Below are 16,204 nucleotides of genomic sequence, written 5' to 3' on the forward strand. Positions count from 1 at the left end.
CCCCCCCCACTTCACTTCTGGTTGCCTGTGCGGTTGAGAATGGCGTGTGTCAGCATGTCCGTTCGTTCAATTCTTTCAATCATTCCTTCGTTCATTCCCTGCAACTGGCGGCAGGGTAAGGGTCTTACCCCAAACGGGTGTCTATTTTGGGAAATTGAACAAACAGATGATACGACGTACCAATTTTCCAAACAGCAATTAAAGACAAAAAAAAAAAAAAAAAAGCCAAGGCGTTTGTGCTTTTTGGCGCATGGTAGAATTACCACGTAACGTAAGTAGGTAGATAGGTAGGTTGTTTCTATGGACAGCTGTTTCAATGTATTGCTCCACGAACTCAAATAGTCAAAGATTGAAATGAAGCAAATGCCAGGTCAATGCAACCCAGTATTCGCCCGCCGTACAAAACTCGTGCATATCAATCGTGCTGTCTATGTCTGGCATGTCAAGGCAGGCAGTAGCGGAAGGGGGGGAAATACCAGAGAAAAAAAGAAATCAAGGTAAAGGAATCATCATCCATTCCATCTCCATTTTACAGGAATCCCGGCTTCGCAAAGGTGCAGCTTCTGCTACTGCAACGCGACAGCAACGCTACAGACGCACGCACTGGCGCCTCCAAGGCTCACACTCGACCAGTCAGCATCAAGAGCCGTTGTGTTATGGGATGCATTTGATGAGTTGAAATGCATGGGACCAAGGGACAGTTGGAGCGCGCTTATTCCCTCCCCGCCCGCCGAGGATGCAAGCCCTGAGCCGGTTACCTGGTACATACCTAGGTAGGTAGGTACTTCGTGTGTACCTCCTCCCCCCGAGGAAGACAGGCAAGCGACTCGCTAACTTTCTCTAGTCTAGTCTAGATCCAGAACTCCATGTACGTACGGTAGCTTCCTTCCATCCACCTAGGTCGCCAAACAGCGGCGGCGGCTCTTTGAATCTATTCTTATAACCCGTGCTTCTGAGCATGCTGTCTGTTTGTCTTGTATTCACAGCAGCCCGTACTTAGGTATGCATCTGTCTGTCCTGTCTTTACCCTTGCGTACCTCAGCCATTATCGGGCTTATTTATTAATGACACCCAAAAAAGGCCTCTTTTTTTGCTTTGACCTCGAAATTCAATTTTTGACGGCCATTAATTACATCAACAACAGCCCGCAAGGACCAAGTAGCGACCTACCGCCAAGCAACCCCAGTCGAAAGCAAGGGTCGTCCTCCTTTTCTCATCTTTCGTTGATTGTCTCTCCACTTTTGTCAACCTTTGTCCATCGCATCGGGCATCGTCTCCTCCACCGCCCACCTTCTCAATCCTACCATTTGACTGGAAAAAAGCGACGGCGCAAGAGAGGGGTCGAATCGCCAAAACCAAGAAGAAAAGCGCCTCGAATGCAAGCAACCAGCGCACCAAAACCCCCCCCGTAGATTTACACACAAACCAACCCATACCCATACCCCTACCCCTACCAGCAACTAGCAGCTGGCCAACCCGATTTCACTGTCTAGGTACCGCACCGGACCTTCACCTTACCTTGGCCACCTAGTTTTACACTTCAGGTACCGCCTTTTAGGTCTAGGCAATCCGACCACCTTTCTTAGCCGCCCAATCCGCGCCACCATTTATTCTCCCTCGACCAGAACTCGATTCCGATTTCTGGGTGCCTACCTAGAATATATACCAAGGGGAAAGCTGTCGATTTTTATCACCAAACGATCAGATGGTCTGCGACCGCAGCATCATTCGGCCAATTCAGAATACAACGCTAGCTTAATTTCTAGGTTATCTCGGGGCGGGGTCTTTCTTGATTCTAGTTTTTTTTTTCCCTCTATTATTATTGTTTTTATTGTTTTATTTTTATTTATTGTTTTTTTTTTCTTTTCTTATCCTCCCCTTCTCCCTTGTTCCCACACAGAGAAGCCCCGACTGCCGACCGGAGCGGTTTGCCGAGAACTCTCGCGTGCGCGACAGTCTATGGCAAGTTGATATTTCAGGTAAGCTAGCTACCCAAGGTACCATAACCAACATCGAGCAAACGTTCGCGCGCCTGGCGAGAGAGACATGGGGGGGGGGGGGGGGGGGGTTTTTTTCGAACACGACTGACCTCATGCAGTGCCTGCATCCAACGGTCCCCTCATCGCCATAACCATAAGCAAAACAATTACAATTCAAACAGGACCGACGGGGCTGTGCGGGGGAAACCTGAACGACCCGCGATTGATGGGTCGCGAGTGTTTCTGCACCATCGTCGCATCCATATCAGCGTCGCTCTAAAGACCCTGCGCCGAAAATGATGGCTGTCTTGTCTCAAAGTGGCTCGTCCCCAGCAACGTCGCCAGCCCCCATCTCGCCATCGCCCACGTCGAGCCCGACCTCGAACCCGAACCACCCGTCCCTCCACCCACTGGTCACATCGCCTCCATCCAGCGTTGTTGCCGTCGCCCCGCCAGGCCGAAGAACAACTCTCCCGCGACCAATGTCCTACTCCGCGAGGAATAGGTTGTCGCAGTACTCGACGGGGTCTGTCCCGTCGCGATCGCGACCGCCATCTCACATATTTCCAATTTGGCCAAGCAGTCTGCCATACACGTTGGTCAGAGATTTTGCATACCCACCTGTCAATCCGCTGCACTATGGCCCACCTCCTGAGCCGTCACTGCCGCCAAGTGGCATGACCACGCCGGCGAGTGAGCACCAGAGGCGCCTGTCCGATCCACCTGCGAGCTGGGTTTCCTGGGAACATGGCACCTGGGGCGAAGGCTTCGGCAAGGGTGGCGACCTCGCGCCCATGCACCTTGGGGATGGCCCGCCCTGGAGTGAAGATGAGGATCTACAAAGTCCTGTCGTCAGCTCGCGCCATCGCAAACACCATGGTCACGGCAGGGGTAAGGGTGGCTCGCGGGGCGGTGGCGCTGCTGGAACAGGGCTGTTGGACCCTACAACCTACGACCGAGAGAGGGGCTACTATATGGGAACGAGCGGCGATGGGAGCGAGAGGTATTATGTCAACCAGGGGGGCGAGGCCAACGGACCTGGCGGAGAGTACGTTACGTACCCTCCAGACCAGGCGCGCAACTCGACCCAGGGTGTGTATAATGTCGGGGATCAACAGCCGCGACAGTATGCGGAACACGATGCTGGCTACCGTTACGGGTCTGACGGATCCAGCAGCTCGCCGTCTTCACCGGATCCGAGGGGCGAGGACCAATCGAGGTACTCGCGGGATTACCAATTTACCATTACATCCCCAGACGAGGAGATGCATGGCAAGGCAGTTGCGCTCTTTGATTTTGCTCGAGAAAATGAAAACGAGCTGCCACTGCTCGAAGGGCAGATTATATGGGTCAGTTATAGGCACGGACAGGGTTGGCTGGTTGCAATGGACCCCAAGACCCAGGAGAGCGGGCTCGTGCCGGAGGAGTATGTACGGTTATTAAGGGATATAGAGGGTGGCATGACGAGCCTGACTGCAGCCACGGAGGAGGGCACTGCCCCGCCGGCCACAACAACGGGCACTGGAACGGGAAGTCCCAATGATGCAGGTACACCTACCCAGACCGAACACAAGCCGCAGCAGAGGAACAGCTTTGGGCATACTCCCAGCGCCTCTACATCATCAACGTCAGCGAATGGATACCACCAGCCGATCGTATCAACTTTCAGCACTTCCAGCAAAGACTTGGACCCGTACCCTCAACATCTACTGGGAACGCAGGCCGGGCAGACGCCCCCTCAGGTCGTACATTACCACGGACAGCGGGGTGGGAGCCAGGCAAACACGCCGACTTTGAGTTTTCATCATGATGTCGGAATTATCCGACGTGGCAGCGTCGACCATACCACGGGGAAAAAGGCCGACAGCAGCGGGGAGAGGCTACCAGGCGCCAGGATGGGTGATTCCTTAGCCGAACAGAAAGAGGAGAGTAGTGAGGAGAGGAGAGACCGCAAGAGCCGGTGACACTGAGGGAGCGTGGCGCAATACATCTGGAGTCAGGAGTTGCAAGGTTTAAACAAGTTTTGAGGGGGAGGGGTTAAATTCTGATATTCATTGTACCACTACCATTTTGTCCCAAAGTTCGGCCATTTTGTTACTTGGTTACTTCTGTCGGGTTTCGGGAAGTTCAAGGGGAGCGTGCTTTGTGTGTTTTGCAAGAGTTGGTTGGTTGCATATTACCCCGTTAAATTTGGCCAAACCAATTTTCTGTTGTTTATGATTCTGTGTGTTCCGCCCTATTGTCTCGGTCACCCAGTCTATTTCTTTGCTATTATATGTGAACACTATGGGTTTTGACTGGCATGGGGACTCACTGAATGGGACATAATACGGGGTATATGGAGCTACTTATCCGATCTTGATTACCTACCTTACCTATCCATCCAGAACGATTCGATTCTCTGTTTGAAAAAAATCATTGTTCCGCGGGTACCATTTTTCCACATAGTAGATTAGAACTATGTTCATAATACAGTGTCAGAAGGACATCGTGAAGGCACGCGTATGAGAGACATGGGCATAAAATGACATACTGGTTACCTCGGTGATGGGATGCGTTTGTCGGACAGTTTAAGGAGCTGACTAACATGCAGGTACTTTCTGAGTTGCGTGAAAACCAAACCCACGTGATATGCGCATTACATTACCTGACCAAACGAAATCCTCTATTTCTCAAACCCACCACCTGACATTGACATCCAATTCCTCCTTTCCATCGCACATTTCGCTCCTCTTCCAGTAGCGAACTGGTACTGCTCAATGGTAAGTCATTGATGAGAAGTTTTTTTTTGCGGCTAGATATTTTTTTGGTGACGCTATTTCCATGATGAATTACATTTATTGGAGCTGTCTGATATTCCTTGATGACAGTATAAAATAATTACGCTTTTTCCAACTGATTGCACATTGCACAGCCTCGCACAGCCAGCGCACAAACTTTAGATATAGCCGTGGTTCGATTATAGACTGCAGACCTGCTGACGATTGCGTTTATCTGTTGCAGAGCACCAGATCACGGACCTAATGAGTCCATCTCCAACACCGTATCGCCAGCTACGCTCTTAGCGAAGTTTGGTCGCGTAGAAGCTGTCATCGTCGGGGTTTCGGGTGAAAATCCCGAACCACAGTCATGGAACATCCGCAAAACGATGCGGTGGGCGGATTGAGCCAGAATAATGCGGTGGTTGAGAAGCCACGCGACGATGGCTTCAAGCTGAAGTTCTGCACCGTCTGCGCGAGCAACCAGAACAGGTAAGCCTCGGGCCTCTTAAGAACCCTCGCGCCCCTCTAGAGCGATGATGGTTTGGCTAACACAACCTGGAGACAGATCGATGGAAGCTCATCTGCAGCTCTCCAAGGCAAACTATCCGGTCATTTCATTCGGCACAGGCTCCCTTGTCCGCCTGCCCGGCCCGACTATCACACAGCCCAACGTCTACAAGTTCAACTCGACGTCGTACGATGCTATGTACAAGGAGCTCGAAGGCAAGGACCGCAGACTATACACGGCCAACGGGATTCTAAACATGCTTGAGCGGAACCGTAACGTCAAGCGCGGGCCCGAGCGCTGGCAGGACTGGCAGATCGGGATCCCGCGGCTGGAGCACGCCAGCGACAGGGGCAGCGATGGTACTGAGGCCGGGGTTGTGGATGTTGTCTTTACCTGCGAGGAGAGGTGCTGGGATGCGGTGGTTGAGGACCTGCACGCGCGGGGGTCACCGTTGAACCGACCGGTTCACGTTATCAACGTTGACATTAAGGATAACCACGAGGAGGCGGCTGTTGGGGGCCAAGGGATACTGGACCTTGCAAACTCCCTGAACAAGGTTGCGGCCGAGGAGAGAGACAAGATTGGTGCGGCCGGATTTGATGGCGGTAGTGCGGCTGCCAGGTCTGGTTTCGACGACAGAGTCGCCGATGTGTTGGCAGAGTGGCAGGCAAGGTGGCCGAATTTGCCTGCCACCTGGACACTGGCTTGGTTCTAAAATCTGGGCCACAGGATCTGAAGCTGGCCTGTCCAAAGCATGATTTGATTTTACGATAGCAATATGACCTTCGAAATGATACCCGATTTCCATTCATATACCTGCAGCCATTGAGGAGATGAGCCCTCACAAGCTTTCAAGGCTTGCTTGCGGAGGGATTACTTCTCAAGCCGGATTAAAAGCATGTCAATCTGTAACACCAATGGCTGGCTGGCTGACAGCCATACGTAGATGCGAAACCCCAGCAACCCCAGCCACAAGTTACGTTCCTGCACCACACAGTCTGGAATGAAATACGCACAAGGCTTAGATCGGCTCGCAAGCCCGAGCGGAATGCCCATCAGGGGCTGCCTTGTGGGGTTTCAACTCACAATGCTGAGAAACCCGCCGAGGATGCGATGCTGGGGGTGATTTATGGTAATTTGGCAGTCATATTTAAGACGAGGCGGTTCTTGGAAAACAATCAATGCGCGAGGTTGGTAATTTTCTTTTTTTCTCTTGTTCCCAACTGTGCGCATTGCGAATGTGTGAACAATATTACTCTGTATAGTAGGTAATAAACAGCTCTCCATTGGGATCCTCCCAACCAACCCCCTTTCCTCGGTTTGTGGGAGCCATAGCGGATTTATGTGTACGTACGTGTACTATAGGTAGACTGGCAACCGTTGACCGCATCATTTCAAGACGGAAGCGACAGCCTCCACGATATTTTTGCGGCCAAGCAAGGGCGGTCTGTTCCGGTAGTACCGACAGCCAACACATTGAAGCTTAAAATCCGGTTCATCTGAACCAACCTGGGGAACAATTGGTAATGCCGAACCAGTATCGCCTGTTTTATTATTATTATTATTTTTTAATCCCTCTCTCTGTTGCCTGGCCCTCCTCTGATCCTTTTTTTTTTTTTATACTTAAATGGAGGCGTAATCAACATATGGTAGGAAGTTACAGTATGTACAGTAGGCAGCTTCTTGGTAAATTTATCCCATCAAATGATGCTTCCGAGCCGTTGCAATACGCACAAACATGGAGCTGAATTGCTTGCCCCATTGAAGCGCGGCGCACAGTGTTTTCCTGCTTAGGACCCCTGACGTTGGATTTTGCGCAGCAACTTGCAATGCGCCTTGGGTACCTGGTATTAGTTAGCATTGAAATTAGCAATCAAGTTTAATATTTTTTTTTCTCCCTTTCCCGGTATGCCCATGAGCCGAATCACTGTACCGGTTGAAATTTATCGTATACCTGATTATTTGTAAGCCATGTTCATTCCTTTATGACACGAGAAAACAAGAGAAAATAGAGGCCGGATGAATTCAAAGTCAAACTCTCAAGGAGAAAGAGTACATACGTATACGGATAGTCCTTCCTGCAGCTGCAAGGGGGTGGAAGGGGCAGGGTTGGCAAGATCCGCTCACACTACTGCGGTCTAGACTAGATTGGCAAGATTGGCAAAAGAATTAGGGGGTTCAGAGTAGGTTAAACGACCAGCAAGCGGAGGATTGGGTGAATTAAGACAAGAGATCGCATGAGTCTGACCACCTCTGGGTCACGAAACGATCAGCAGAAGTAATAGCACAGACATGGAAACAAAAAAAAAGAAAAGACATGTCATGGTAACAATACCAAGGATGCAACATAAGGACCTACCTGGCAAGCCTGGGAAGGTAAGTTGGTAAGGTAGCAGCTTAGTTAGTACCTTCCCTAGGTAGGTATTTTGAGCAAGCGGTCTAAGGGGCTGCTGCAGAAACCTAAGCAAGCCAAGGTACCTTATGTGTCTACATGAACTATGCTACGAATACTTCCTTGCTAGGCATATAGACTAACTAGTCTAGTTCGCATTGTCCAAGCCGGCCAAGTAGTCTACTGTACAAGCAAAACAAAAAAAAACAAAAAGAAAAAAAGGGCGCGACCTAATGGTGCGTGCGTAGGTATGCCTTGCTGTCTGTCAAAATGTCAAAAAAGTTGGCTCAGTAGTAGGATAAGGTACGGTACAGTAGACACGTCAAGACCTGAAGCCAAGCGAAATCGATGAACCAATACCTGGTCAGCGCCTACCCCCTGCAAGGCACTGTGTAATTGGTATTATTGCTTTGTAGGCTCAATTACCGGTGCTCTTGTGCAGCCCAGTTTGGCGCCGTACTAATTACTACTGGTCGAATCAGCAGCGTGTGATACCTCATTTTAGACATCTCGCCTCCTTTTCCCGGTCGACTTCGATTTTTTTTCATTTTCATTTTTATTTTTGGGGTTTTGTGTTTTTATTTTATTTCTTTTATGCTGGCTTCGTTTGTTGTGGGATTAGTCCCTGAGATTGACTAAATTCAAACCCTCACACACAGCTTCCTCCTTGCACTTGCCTCGTTTCCCGTGCCTCTACTACTCGTTTCAATTGCAGGCCCTGTTCGTTTCTTCTTTTGCGAGGAAGCGGCGGCAACCACTCTTCAATCCGGATTAGGCCTGGTTCACTGAAAGGGCTCCATACGCAAAGCCATTGGTGGCTCCTCTTCCTGCCGACCAACTCGAACGTTTCAAGCCCAGCCCAGCGTCGCGGATTCATCTGTCGCATCGACTCAATCCTCGGCCTTAATCACCTACCTACCCGCGTACAGTTTTCTACATGTCGGAGGTTGAGTGACGGTCGATCTCGTCTTCCCGTCGGATCGAATCCTTGCCTATCTACCGCAACTTAAAAAAGAAACGACAAAACATCACCAGTGACACTTGACTGGAACCCACCGACAGCACCACCCAATTTCACTCCCACCCAAAATAACCGACAAAAAAAAGGGGTTCAAATTCCTGAAGTCCAGCCAGTTCCGACCCAGAACAAAGGCCTCCCATACGCTTACGAACACTAAACGAGACGCCGACGCCGACACCGTCTCAGACACCGGATCAACCCAAAGCTGCTTCATTCTGCGCTACAGTCCAGACGTCACACCGAAACCATCCAGCGAACTAAGCCGCGTTCGGTGCGCGGCGTGCGGGATCCAAGCGCCACCAGACCAAGGCCGCCCTTGGGCTGAGACAAATTTCGCTGACACCTCTGAGACCCGATCATGAACGCTGCTGCCACCCGAAATGCACCACCGCTGTCTCCAGTCTCAATAGGCGGCAACGAACCATCTTGGAATTCCGGATACTCACCTCCTCGCGGCGTCGATGACAACAAGGATGGTCCGTACCCCAACGCTCGCGGAAATCCCTTCTCACCACCAATATCGGGCGGCTCCATCGGCGCGATGAACGGCTTCCCCCCGGGCCCGAGGAGCAACGGTGGTCCCTCGCCGCCTCCCTCGATAGGCCGCTCCAGCCAAGGCACCAATATTTACGCAAGGAGCGAAAGCGGTCGCAGTATGCGGGTTCCCGAAGACAGCGACATCGTCCTGACTGAGCACTACAATGTCCTCAAACGATTCCTCGGCTCGACTTCCCAGAACGGCCAGCCTCCACCTCCGAACAAGGCACGCGACAAACTGCAGCGCCTTACTACGGTGCAGTTTCTTGAACTGAGCACCGACGTCTACGACGAACTCAATCGCCGTTTTCCACCGCAGAACTCCGAACCTCCACCTAAATATCTTCTTCCCCGAGACAACTTCCACCCAAAGCGAAATCAGGCCCGCCAGAAGCTGTCGTCGCTGCCGGCACCCCGTTTCAGGGACTTGGCCACAGATGTCTTTTGCGAGCTCGAACGGAGGATACCCCGAGTCGCTGAAGGCGACATACCAAGAGTAAACAGCCCAGCCTCGATGCGCATGTCGAGTCGGTCGCAAACTCCTGTCAATGGAATGAACGGATACCCGCCGAGAAACCCAAGTCGTGCGAGAAGACCGTCCGAGGCCAGTTCAGTACGCAGCACTGCGCTCAACTCGGCCTACGGGATCCCACCGTCGCCTGGGATGCCACCACCTGGAGCGTATGATCGACCAATGGCAAAGCAGTCCCAAAGCAACACAATCGTGCCGGTTAAGAGCACGATGGTGGAAGAGGATGACGACTCGCCACTCAGTCCGACAAGTCCCGAGAACGGAGATGGTTATGGAATGGACGGGCCGACCAGAATGATGAATAATGGGCGCAGTAGTGCAACATCCGAGGTACGTCATGCTATTAGAAATGTGAAAGTATTTTTAACCTGGCCGTTCGACTGACTTTCTGTCAATGTTGAAACCAATTCAGGCCGATCGAAGACAACTTGATGATTACGAAAAGCAGGTCCGCGATCTGCAAGCAAAAGTAGACATGTTAGAGAATGACCTCAAGAAGAAGGAAGACGAGCTGGAGGCTGTCCAAGATAGGGAGAGGGACAGCGCAACACGGATAAATGTGGACAAGAAATCTTGGGATGATGCACGCTTGGACCTGGAGAATCAACTGGCAGATGCGCAAGACCTAAACGACCGACTGAAGCAAGAGCTAGACAGGATTAGAGACGACCACGCCGCAGACACACGTCAACTGAGGGAGGAGATTGAGGACCTGCGCCAAAAAGGTACCCGTGGTGGCCCCGGCGGCGGTGGTGCTGGAGATGCAGAGCTGCAAAGAGAAAACGAAGAGCTTCGCAGGCTGCTCAGGGAGCAAGAACAGGTCACGGAGGAGGTGCAGCAGGAAGCTCAGAACCTCCTGCGAGAAATGCGTACACTGTCCCAGCAGAGTGGTGCTGCGTGGGAAAAGCAGACGGAGATGGAGCGAACAATCGAGAAGCTCGAGGCCGAGGCGCAAGAATGGCGTAGCCGCTACACCAAGACCAAGACCCAGCTGCGGAATCTCAAGGCAACCTCGATGAGCTTAGCGGTTGACGATGCAGCCAAATACATGCGGGAACGAGGCTTCACGACCGAAAATGGACTCGTTAAGGATTTCCATGTCACCAAGTTTCAACTTGCCGTCGATGATCTGCTACAACGGGCGCGCAGCGACCAGCCGGATAAGATCATGGAGACTATGAAGACTGTCGTGGTCAGCGTTCGGCGGATTATTAAGGACATGGATGAAGCTGGCAACGGCAGTGAGGAGCAGCGCAAGCTGAAAGGTCGTATCGCTAGTACAGCGAATAATCTCATCACCGCTGCAAAGAACTTTGCTGCCTCGGCAGGTATCTCTCCGGTCAGCCTGATCGATGCGGCAGCATCTCATCTTGTTGCAGCCATTGTGGAACTGCTCAAGACGGTCAAGATCAGGCCCACACCAGCAGGCGAGCTGGAGGAGGAGGACGACGACGACATAATGACACCTAGTAACAACAGTGTTGGGTTCTTCTCGCCGAGATCACAAGCTCCTACACCCCTGACCACAACCAATCCCGCAGAGGAAAATCTACCTCCTCCGCCGCCATTCCGCGGCTTCGGCAACAGGCTTAGCGCCGACTCATCTGCCTACAGTCCTGTCAACTCGCCTAGGGAGTCGACCACGACGGACAGATATGGTGGTGGTGGGCTTGGTATCAATGGTAGCAACGGCAACGGCAACGCCAATGGCAATGTGAATGGCGATTCTGGAAAGGCTCTACCGCCCCAGCCATCCAACGGATATGGAGCGAATGGCTATGGCGGCATGGCCCCGCAGCGGGATAACGCTGCTGAGGATCTCAAGGTAAGAAAGATATCACTGCTCGGAGACAGACGGCAATCATTGGCATACAGACACTGACAGTGAGGTTATAGATCTTTGTCGAGGACCAGACCGCCTACCTTGTGGCCGACATTCAAGAACTCGTGGCTGCCATTCGATCTGACGCTGCCATCATCACCCTTCGCGACGAGATCTCGCGCATTGCCGAATCGGTTGATAAAATTGTGGACGAGACCTCACGCAGCAGTGGTGGACCGAATGCGTTCCCCAACCTTAAAAACCTTCAAGCATGTAGGGAACGGCTCCTCGAGGCGGGCGAGCGCGGGCAGGAGCTGTCCGACGGCGGCATGGGCCCGCCTAGCAGGGAGTGGCGTATGTGGACGCAGACCCTACCACCTATCGCCTTTGAGATCGCCAGAGAATCCAAGGAGTTGGTGCAATCGGTTGATAGGTTGGTCCTGGGAGGTGCTGGTGGTGGTGACGACTTTTCATAACGATTTTACAGAGTTTTTTTTTTTTTTTCTTTTCTTTTCTTTTTTTCTTTTTTCTTTCTTCTTTTTGGGGCATTTTATCCTTTCGCTTTGTTTTTCCCTCCTTTTTCCCCCGTCGATATGGGTTCTTTCACCCTACCTTCTTGGTTACACATTGCTCTTCTGGAGTTGTCTGCGGTTGTGCTCTTCCAAAAGGATTTCTGGCTGCATCAGTATCACGCGATGGCTGAGCCTTATACTTTTTTTTTACGACCAAGCATCCTAGAAAAATATTCTACTTAATGTATGAAGCACGACATGAGTTTTCCACGAAGGAACAAAAGAAGGAAACCCCTCATCCATACAGACCTGGGCAGATGACAGACTGCGAGATTACAAAGATGCCCCCTTTTTTCCCCCTGTTTGTACCGCATCTCATGTTTTCTTGCTTCCGGACACCCGGGAGGTTGGTTTCCTTTTTTTTTTCTTCTTTTCTCTCTCAACCATACTGTATATATGTTTATTCTTTGCTATACCCCTGCATTATGATCTGGGTCAGGACTGTTACTTTCTATCTGAATGCAAATCATTCACGTCTTGAGCTTAAGACAGTCTTTTTATCTTTGGTAAATCGTATCCACAACCCCGGGATTATTGGTTTACAAATTTTGATTAGATGGATGGTGCTTGGACAGTGCACAACCTAGATTTCAATACAAAACGTTATAATATCCTTTGAATCGACTCTTGTCATTGATGATACATGTCGAACCTCAGTCAACAAGGCGGTTGCCAAATTCCAACCTGGACTGTTTCATGTACATTATCACACAGCGGTAGTGACGTGTGTGGATTTTTTTTTTCATCTCAAACGATTTCACTCGCCATCCTTGAGCACCAATACATCGGCAGCCTTGTATATACAATCCTCGATGATATCTACCCAGCGGATAGCATTGGCAAAATCCCTCGAGTCGATGCTCTCTTGCAGACCAGGGAACACAGCGCCGGCGTAGCCAGTCCACAACCCTGGGGCAAAGATGACAGACTGAGAGTTCACAGAAATACTAAAGTTAGCCACATTGTACAGGAAATATTAATTGCGACGCGAAAATGAGGGTTGGGTAGACGTACCTTGAACCAGCTTCTTCCGTCCAGTCCCTTGGCGTACAAGAACTGCCTTTCGACGACTTTTAGCTTGTTGTTTAGCTTACGGATATCCCACCCCAATTTGATCTTTGCAGGCCATTGCCACCAGGGGAGCTCATCTTCCACGCGCTTCCTGAGCTTGTCGGCGAGATCATCCACGGCCTCGGCTCTCTGAGAAAACGTCTTGGCAGCCTCCCGCAGGCGTGTCAATTCGCGCTTGAAGCCCTCTGCGTTTCCCTTTGGCTGTATGGTGTCAGCGTGGTGGCTCGCTCGAAGCTCAAAGAGATGCTGCTCAGCGCTGAGATCTGGCTGGGAATCCAAGGTGATGCCCGCCATGACGGCGTCCAGTTTGTCCTCGACCTTGTCGATGTAACCCGTCAGTTTGTCGGCATAGTTCTTGACACCGAACTGTATGACAGGTTTATCGGCCAGTTTGGCAACGACGAGGCCCAAAATCTGGGCCATGGTGCGGTGGTAGATAAAGCCTGGGTCACCAAAGTTTTGCATCCAGTAGAAACTATCATAGTTGCTGTGATAGTGGTAGACCGCATCGTTCGGGTGGGCCGAGAAGCCAATGTCGATGCAGGGGATACCTGCAAAGTCCTGGAATGCAGTAAAGTCGCTACCACTGCCGATGGTGGAGATAGGACCATCCCATACATCTCTCACGGTCTGGCCCTTGACCGTCTGGTTGGGACTTTGGACCTGTGACGTTATGTCATAGACTAGCTGGTCCAGCAATGGCGCGCCTGATGCCTTGAAATTGGGCCCAGCCACGGCGACATCGGTGTTGACATAGGCCACGTTCACCTTGGTAAGCCAGGGAAGATATTGCTCGACCCATTCGGTTGAGCCGATTAATGAATACTCCTCGCCGTCCCAGGAAGCGAACACAATCGTTCGTAGTGGTTTCCAGCCGCTTTCGAGGGCCTTGCCGAAGCTGCGGATTACCTCGTTGATGACGGCAGAGCCACTGTTGGGGTCACCGGCGCCACCGATGATCCATGCGTCCCGGTGGTTGCCGACCACGATGACCTCGTCTTCGATTGTGCCGTTAATGACACCGATGACGTTCCAAATGGGAGTAGTGATGTAATTCTGCTCGTTGTACAGGTTCAGAACCAGTCCAGGCGGAGAGGGCCCCACGTTGTACTTGACGCCCTTGTACTCGAGGCCACGGTTTCGGGTCCAGTACTTGTTGAAGTCTTCCGAGCTGGGGCCGTGCCCATTCAGTGCCTTTAGAATCGGGATGGCGTCGGCATACGATATGGGAATGGAGGGGATGCTGGGAATGGCGTTGTGCGGATCTTGTCGCGGAGCGCCGGGCAGGGAAGGATAACCGGGAGTAGTTGGGTCCCCGGGCGCAATGCTCAAAAACTGTGCCGAGCCGCGCTGTACACTGCTGGCCTGGCGTGCAGGGCCTTTGGGATACTGCTTCTCCCCTTGTTCGTCCGTGGTGGAACCATCGTCCCCAGGATCGGAATATATGACAGTGGCGGCCATGCCGAGCTCTTGCGCACGCTTTACCTTGAGTCCCCGGAAGATGCCACCGTAGCGGGCAATAGCAATCTTGCCCTTGAGTGACACATTCGCTTTGATGAGGTCCTCAAAATCCTGGTAGGTACCATAGTTGACGTAGACAAACTGGGCCGTCACGTTGCCGCTGGCCGAGTAGCCATGGAAAGTCGGAATAGCATTGTTGAGTGCAGTAGTCGGGTCGTCATCGATGATGTCTTCTTTGAGAGAAGCCTCGAACTTGACTTTCCAGCTGGACTTGGAAAGAGACTCGTCTCCATCATGCTTGTCTCCTGTCGCCTTCTCAAGCAGGGCTAGTCTATGGTCGACAGGACGGTTCAGATAGACATCGTAAGCAACAATGCTCGAATCGATTCCCCATGACTGCCACTTGTCCCTGGTCCACTCGGCTTGCGAATAGTTCTGGCCGGCGAGGTGAGGTCCGGAGGTGTAGTAGCGGCTCCACTCCTCGCAGAGCTCACTGCTCGGAGTCTGGGTCAAGACCTTGAGGAGGCCCTCGTCATCCAATCGGCGATTCTTATGGCCGGGCCACGACCAGTCATCGTGGTGGCCGTGGTGTCGATGAGCCGGGCCACGGCCCAAGATTGCAGTTGTGATCCAGGTGAAAATGACCCATATCAAAGTGGAAGACAAGGCTATGGTGCAGAAGCGGCGGGCGACATTGTGGGGGTACCGCTGCCTCTGAGGACCAACCTGGTGGGTGGTGATCAGCGGTGTCCTCTCGCTGTTGGGCATCCTGGGGAAAGCAGATACGGGTAGATGCGTCCCGAGATCAGTTTGTAGCACCTGGATTGGTGCGATAGGTCGACCTAGACTATCGCGAACTAGGTCTATTCTAGTTCTAGACCTGTAAAGATGCTAGCTAGGATTACCCGTTGGAGTTTGTTCAGGTTGAACACCTCAATCCATCAGATGGATGGTACAGTATCGCCTGCTTGCCTGCCTGTCCAGGTAGCTTGATGCAATAAGGTGTTTGGTTTGATAATCGTTGTCACTTTAGTTGTTATTCCAAGGATGTAACTAAACGTAATGAATAGTAAGAGTAGGTAGGCAAGGTAGCTAAGAAGTGCCAAGGTATGGATGAGCCCAGTAAGGTAGGTAACAGTACTGATGTACAATCAATCAAGCACGTAGTAAGTATAGAGCCGACTCGGAGCCCGGACCCGATGACGACAACTCAACTAGATAGCTGCATGCACTGTGAGCGGTTGCGAGCGATTGTGCCATCAGTTGAGACCTATTCCTTATCAGGCTTAGCGCATTGGCTCCCCCTAAACGGAGCTCGGATTTAGGGAGGCGGGTTGGCGAGTTCGGCGCCGGCTTTCTAAGCCGAGTTACGCGCTCTCGACCCTACAGTAGGCCTTCCACACGCGACCTCGACCTACTGGATCGACCCCGCTCTTGACTACCAAATATCTTTTTTTCTTCTTTTTTTTTCACCGCCACATTTGTCATTCATCGCATCGTCCGCCGCAAGTGGATAAAACCTGCAGCCAGCGTTACAAGGCTGCAGG

The 16,204-nt window shown here is 51.7% G+C and overlaps 4 protein-coding genes across 4 annotated transcripts; 3 read left to right on the forward strand and 1 right to left on the reverse strand.

Moving 5' to 3' along the window:
* Nucleotides 1-2,275: 2,275 nt before the first annotated feature.
* PgNI_00287 (uncharacterized protein) lies at nucleotides 2,276-3,943 on the forward strand (the record flags this gene model as incomplete). The annotated part of the gene is made up of 1 exon (XM_031120369.1): nucleotides 2,276-3,943. One exon carries the CDS (start codon nucleotides 2,276-2,278, stop codon nucleotides 3,941-3,943), a length of 1,668 nt encoding a protein of 555 aa, XP_030986128.1.
* Nucleotides 3,944-4,664: 721 nt separating this feature from the next.
* PgNI_00288 (uncharacterized protein) lies at nucleotides 4,665-6,089 on the forward strand. Its single transcript, XM_031120370.1, has 3 exons — nucleotides 4,665-4,741; nucleotides 4,983-5,230; nucleotides 5,307-6,089. The coding sequence occupies exons 2-3, from the start codon at nucleotides 5,109-5,111 to the stop codon at nucleotides 5,962-5,964; spliced, it is 780 nt and encodes a 259-aa protein (XP_030986135.1). The 5' UTR covers nucleotides 4,665-4,741; nucleotides 4,983-5,108; the 3' UTR covers nucleotides 5,965-6,089.
* A 2,262-nt stretch (nucleotides 6,090-8,351) lies between these two features.
* PgNI_00289 (uncharacterized protein) lies at nucleotides 8,352-12,113 on the forward strand. The gene is made up of 3 exons (XM_031120371.1): nucleotides 8,352-10,061; nucleotides 10,144-11,556; nucleotides 11,628-12,113. The coding sequence occupies exons 1-3, from the start codon at nucleotides 9,021-9,023 to the stop codon at nucleotides 12,027-12,029; spliced, it is 2,856 nt and encodes a 951-aa protein (XP_030986134.1). The 5' UTR covers nucleotides 8,352-9,020; the 3' UTR covers nucleotides 12,030-12,113.
* Nucleotides 12,114-12,601: 488 nt separating this feature from the next.
* PgNI_00290 (uncharacterized protein) lies at nucleotides 12,602-15,798 on the reverse strand. The gene is made up of 2 exons (XM_031120372.1): nucleotides 13,140-15,798; nucleotides 12,602-13,053 (listed from the first exon to the last, which is right to left on the reverse strand). Exons 1-2 carry the CDS (start codon nucleotides 15,423-15,425, stop codon nucleotides 12,883-12,885), a joined length of 2,457 nt encoding a protein of 818 aa, XP_030987404.1. The 5' UTR covers nucleotides 15,426-15,798; the 3' UTR covers nucleotides 12,602-12,882.
* Between the last annotated feature and the right edge of the window lie 406 nt (nucleotides 15,799-16,204).

The sequence above is a fragment of the Pyricularia grisea genome (genome assembly GCF_004355905.1).
Source record: "Pyricularia grisea strain NI907 chromosome Unknown Pyricularia_grisea_NI907_Scaffold_1, whole genome shotgun sequence".
In the NCBI taxonomy this organism is placed as follows: Eukaryota; Fungi; Ascomycota; class Sordariomycetes; order Magnaporthales; family Pyriculariaceae; genus Pyricularia; species Pyricularia grisea.

Coding starts and splice junctions, on each gene's coding strand:
- PgNI_00290 (XM_031120372.1), bottom strand. CDS start 15,425: ATGCCCAACAGCGAGAGGACACCGCTGATCACCACCCACCAGGTTGGT. Junction 13,054..13,139: donor ACGGAAGAAGCTGGTTCAAG/GTACGTCTACCC, acceptor GTGAACTCTCAG/TCTGTCATCTTTGCCCCAGG.
- PgNI_00288 (XM_031120370.1), top strand. CDS start 5,109: ATGGAACATCCGCAAAACGATGCGGTGGGCGGATTGAGCCAGAATAAT. Junction 5,231..5,306: donor TGCGCGAGCAACCAGAACAG/GTAAGCCTCGGG, acceptor ACCTGGAGACAG/ATCGATGGAAGCTCATCTGC.
- PgNI_00289 (XM_031120371.1), top strand. CDS start 9,021: ATGAACGCTGCTGCCACCCGAAATGCACCACCGCTGTCTCCAGTCTCA. Junction 10,062..10,143: donor GCAGTAGTGCAACATCCGAG/GTACGTCATGCT, acceptor AAACCAATTCAG/GCCGATCGAAGACAACTTGA. Junction 11,557..11,627: donor ACGCTGCTGAGGATCTCAAG/GTAAGAAAGATA, acceptor GTGAGGTTATAG/ATCTTTGTCGAGGACCAGAC.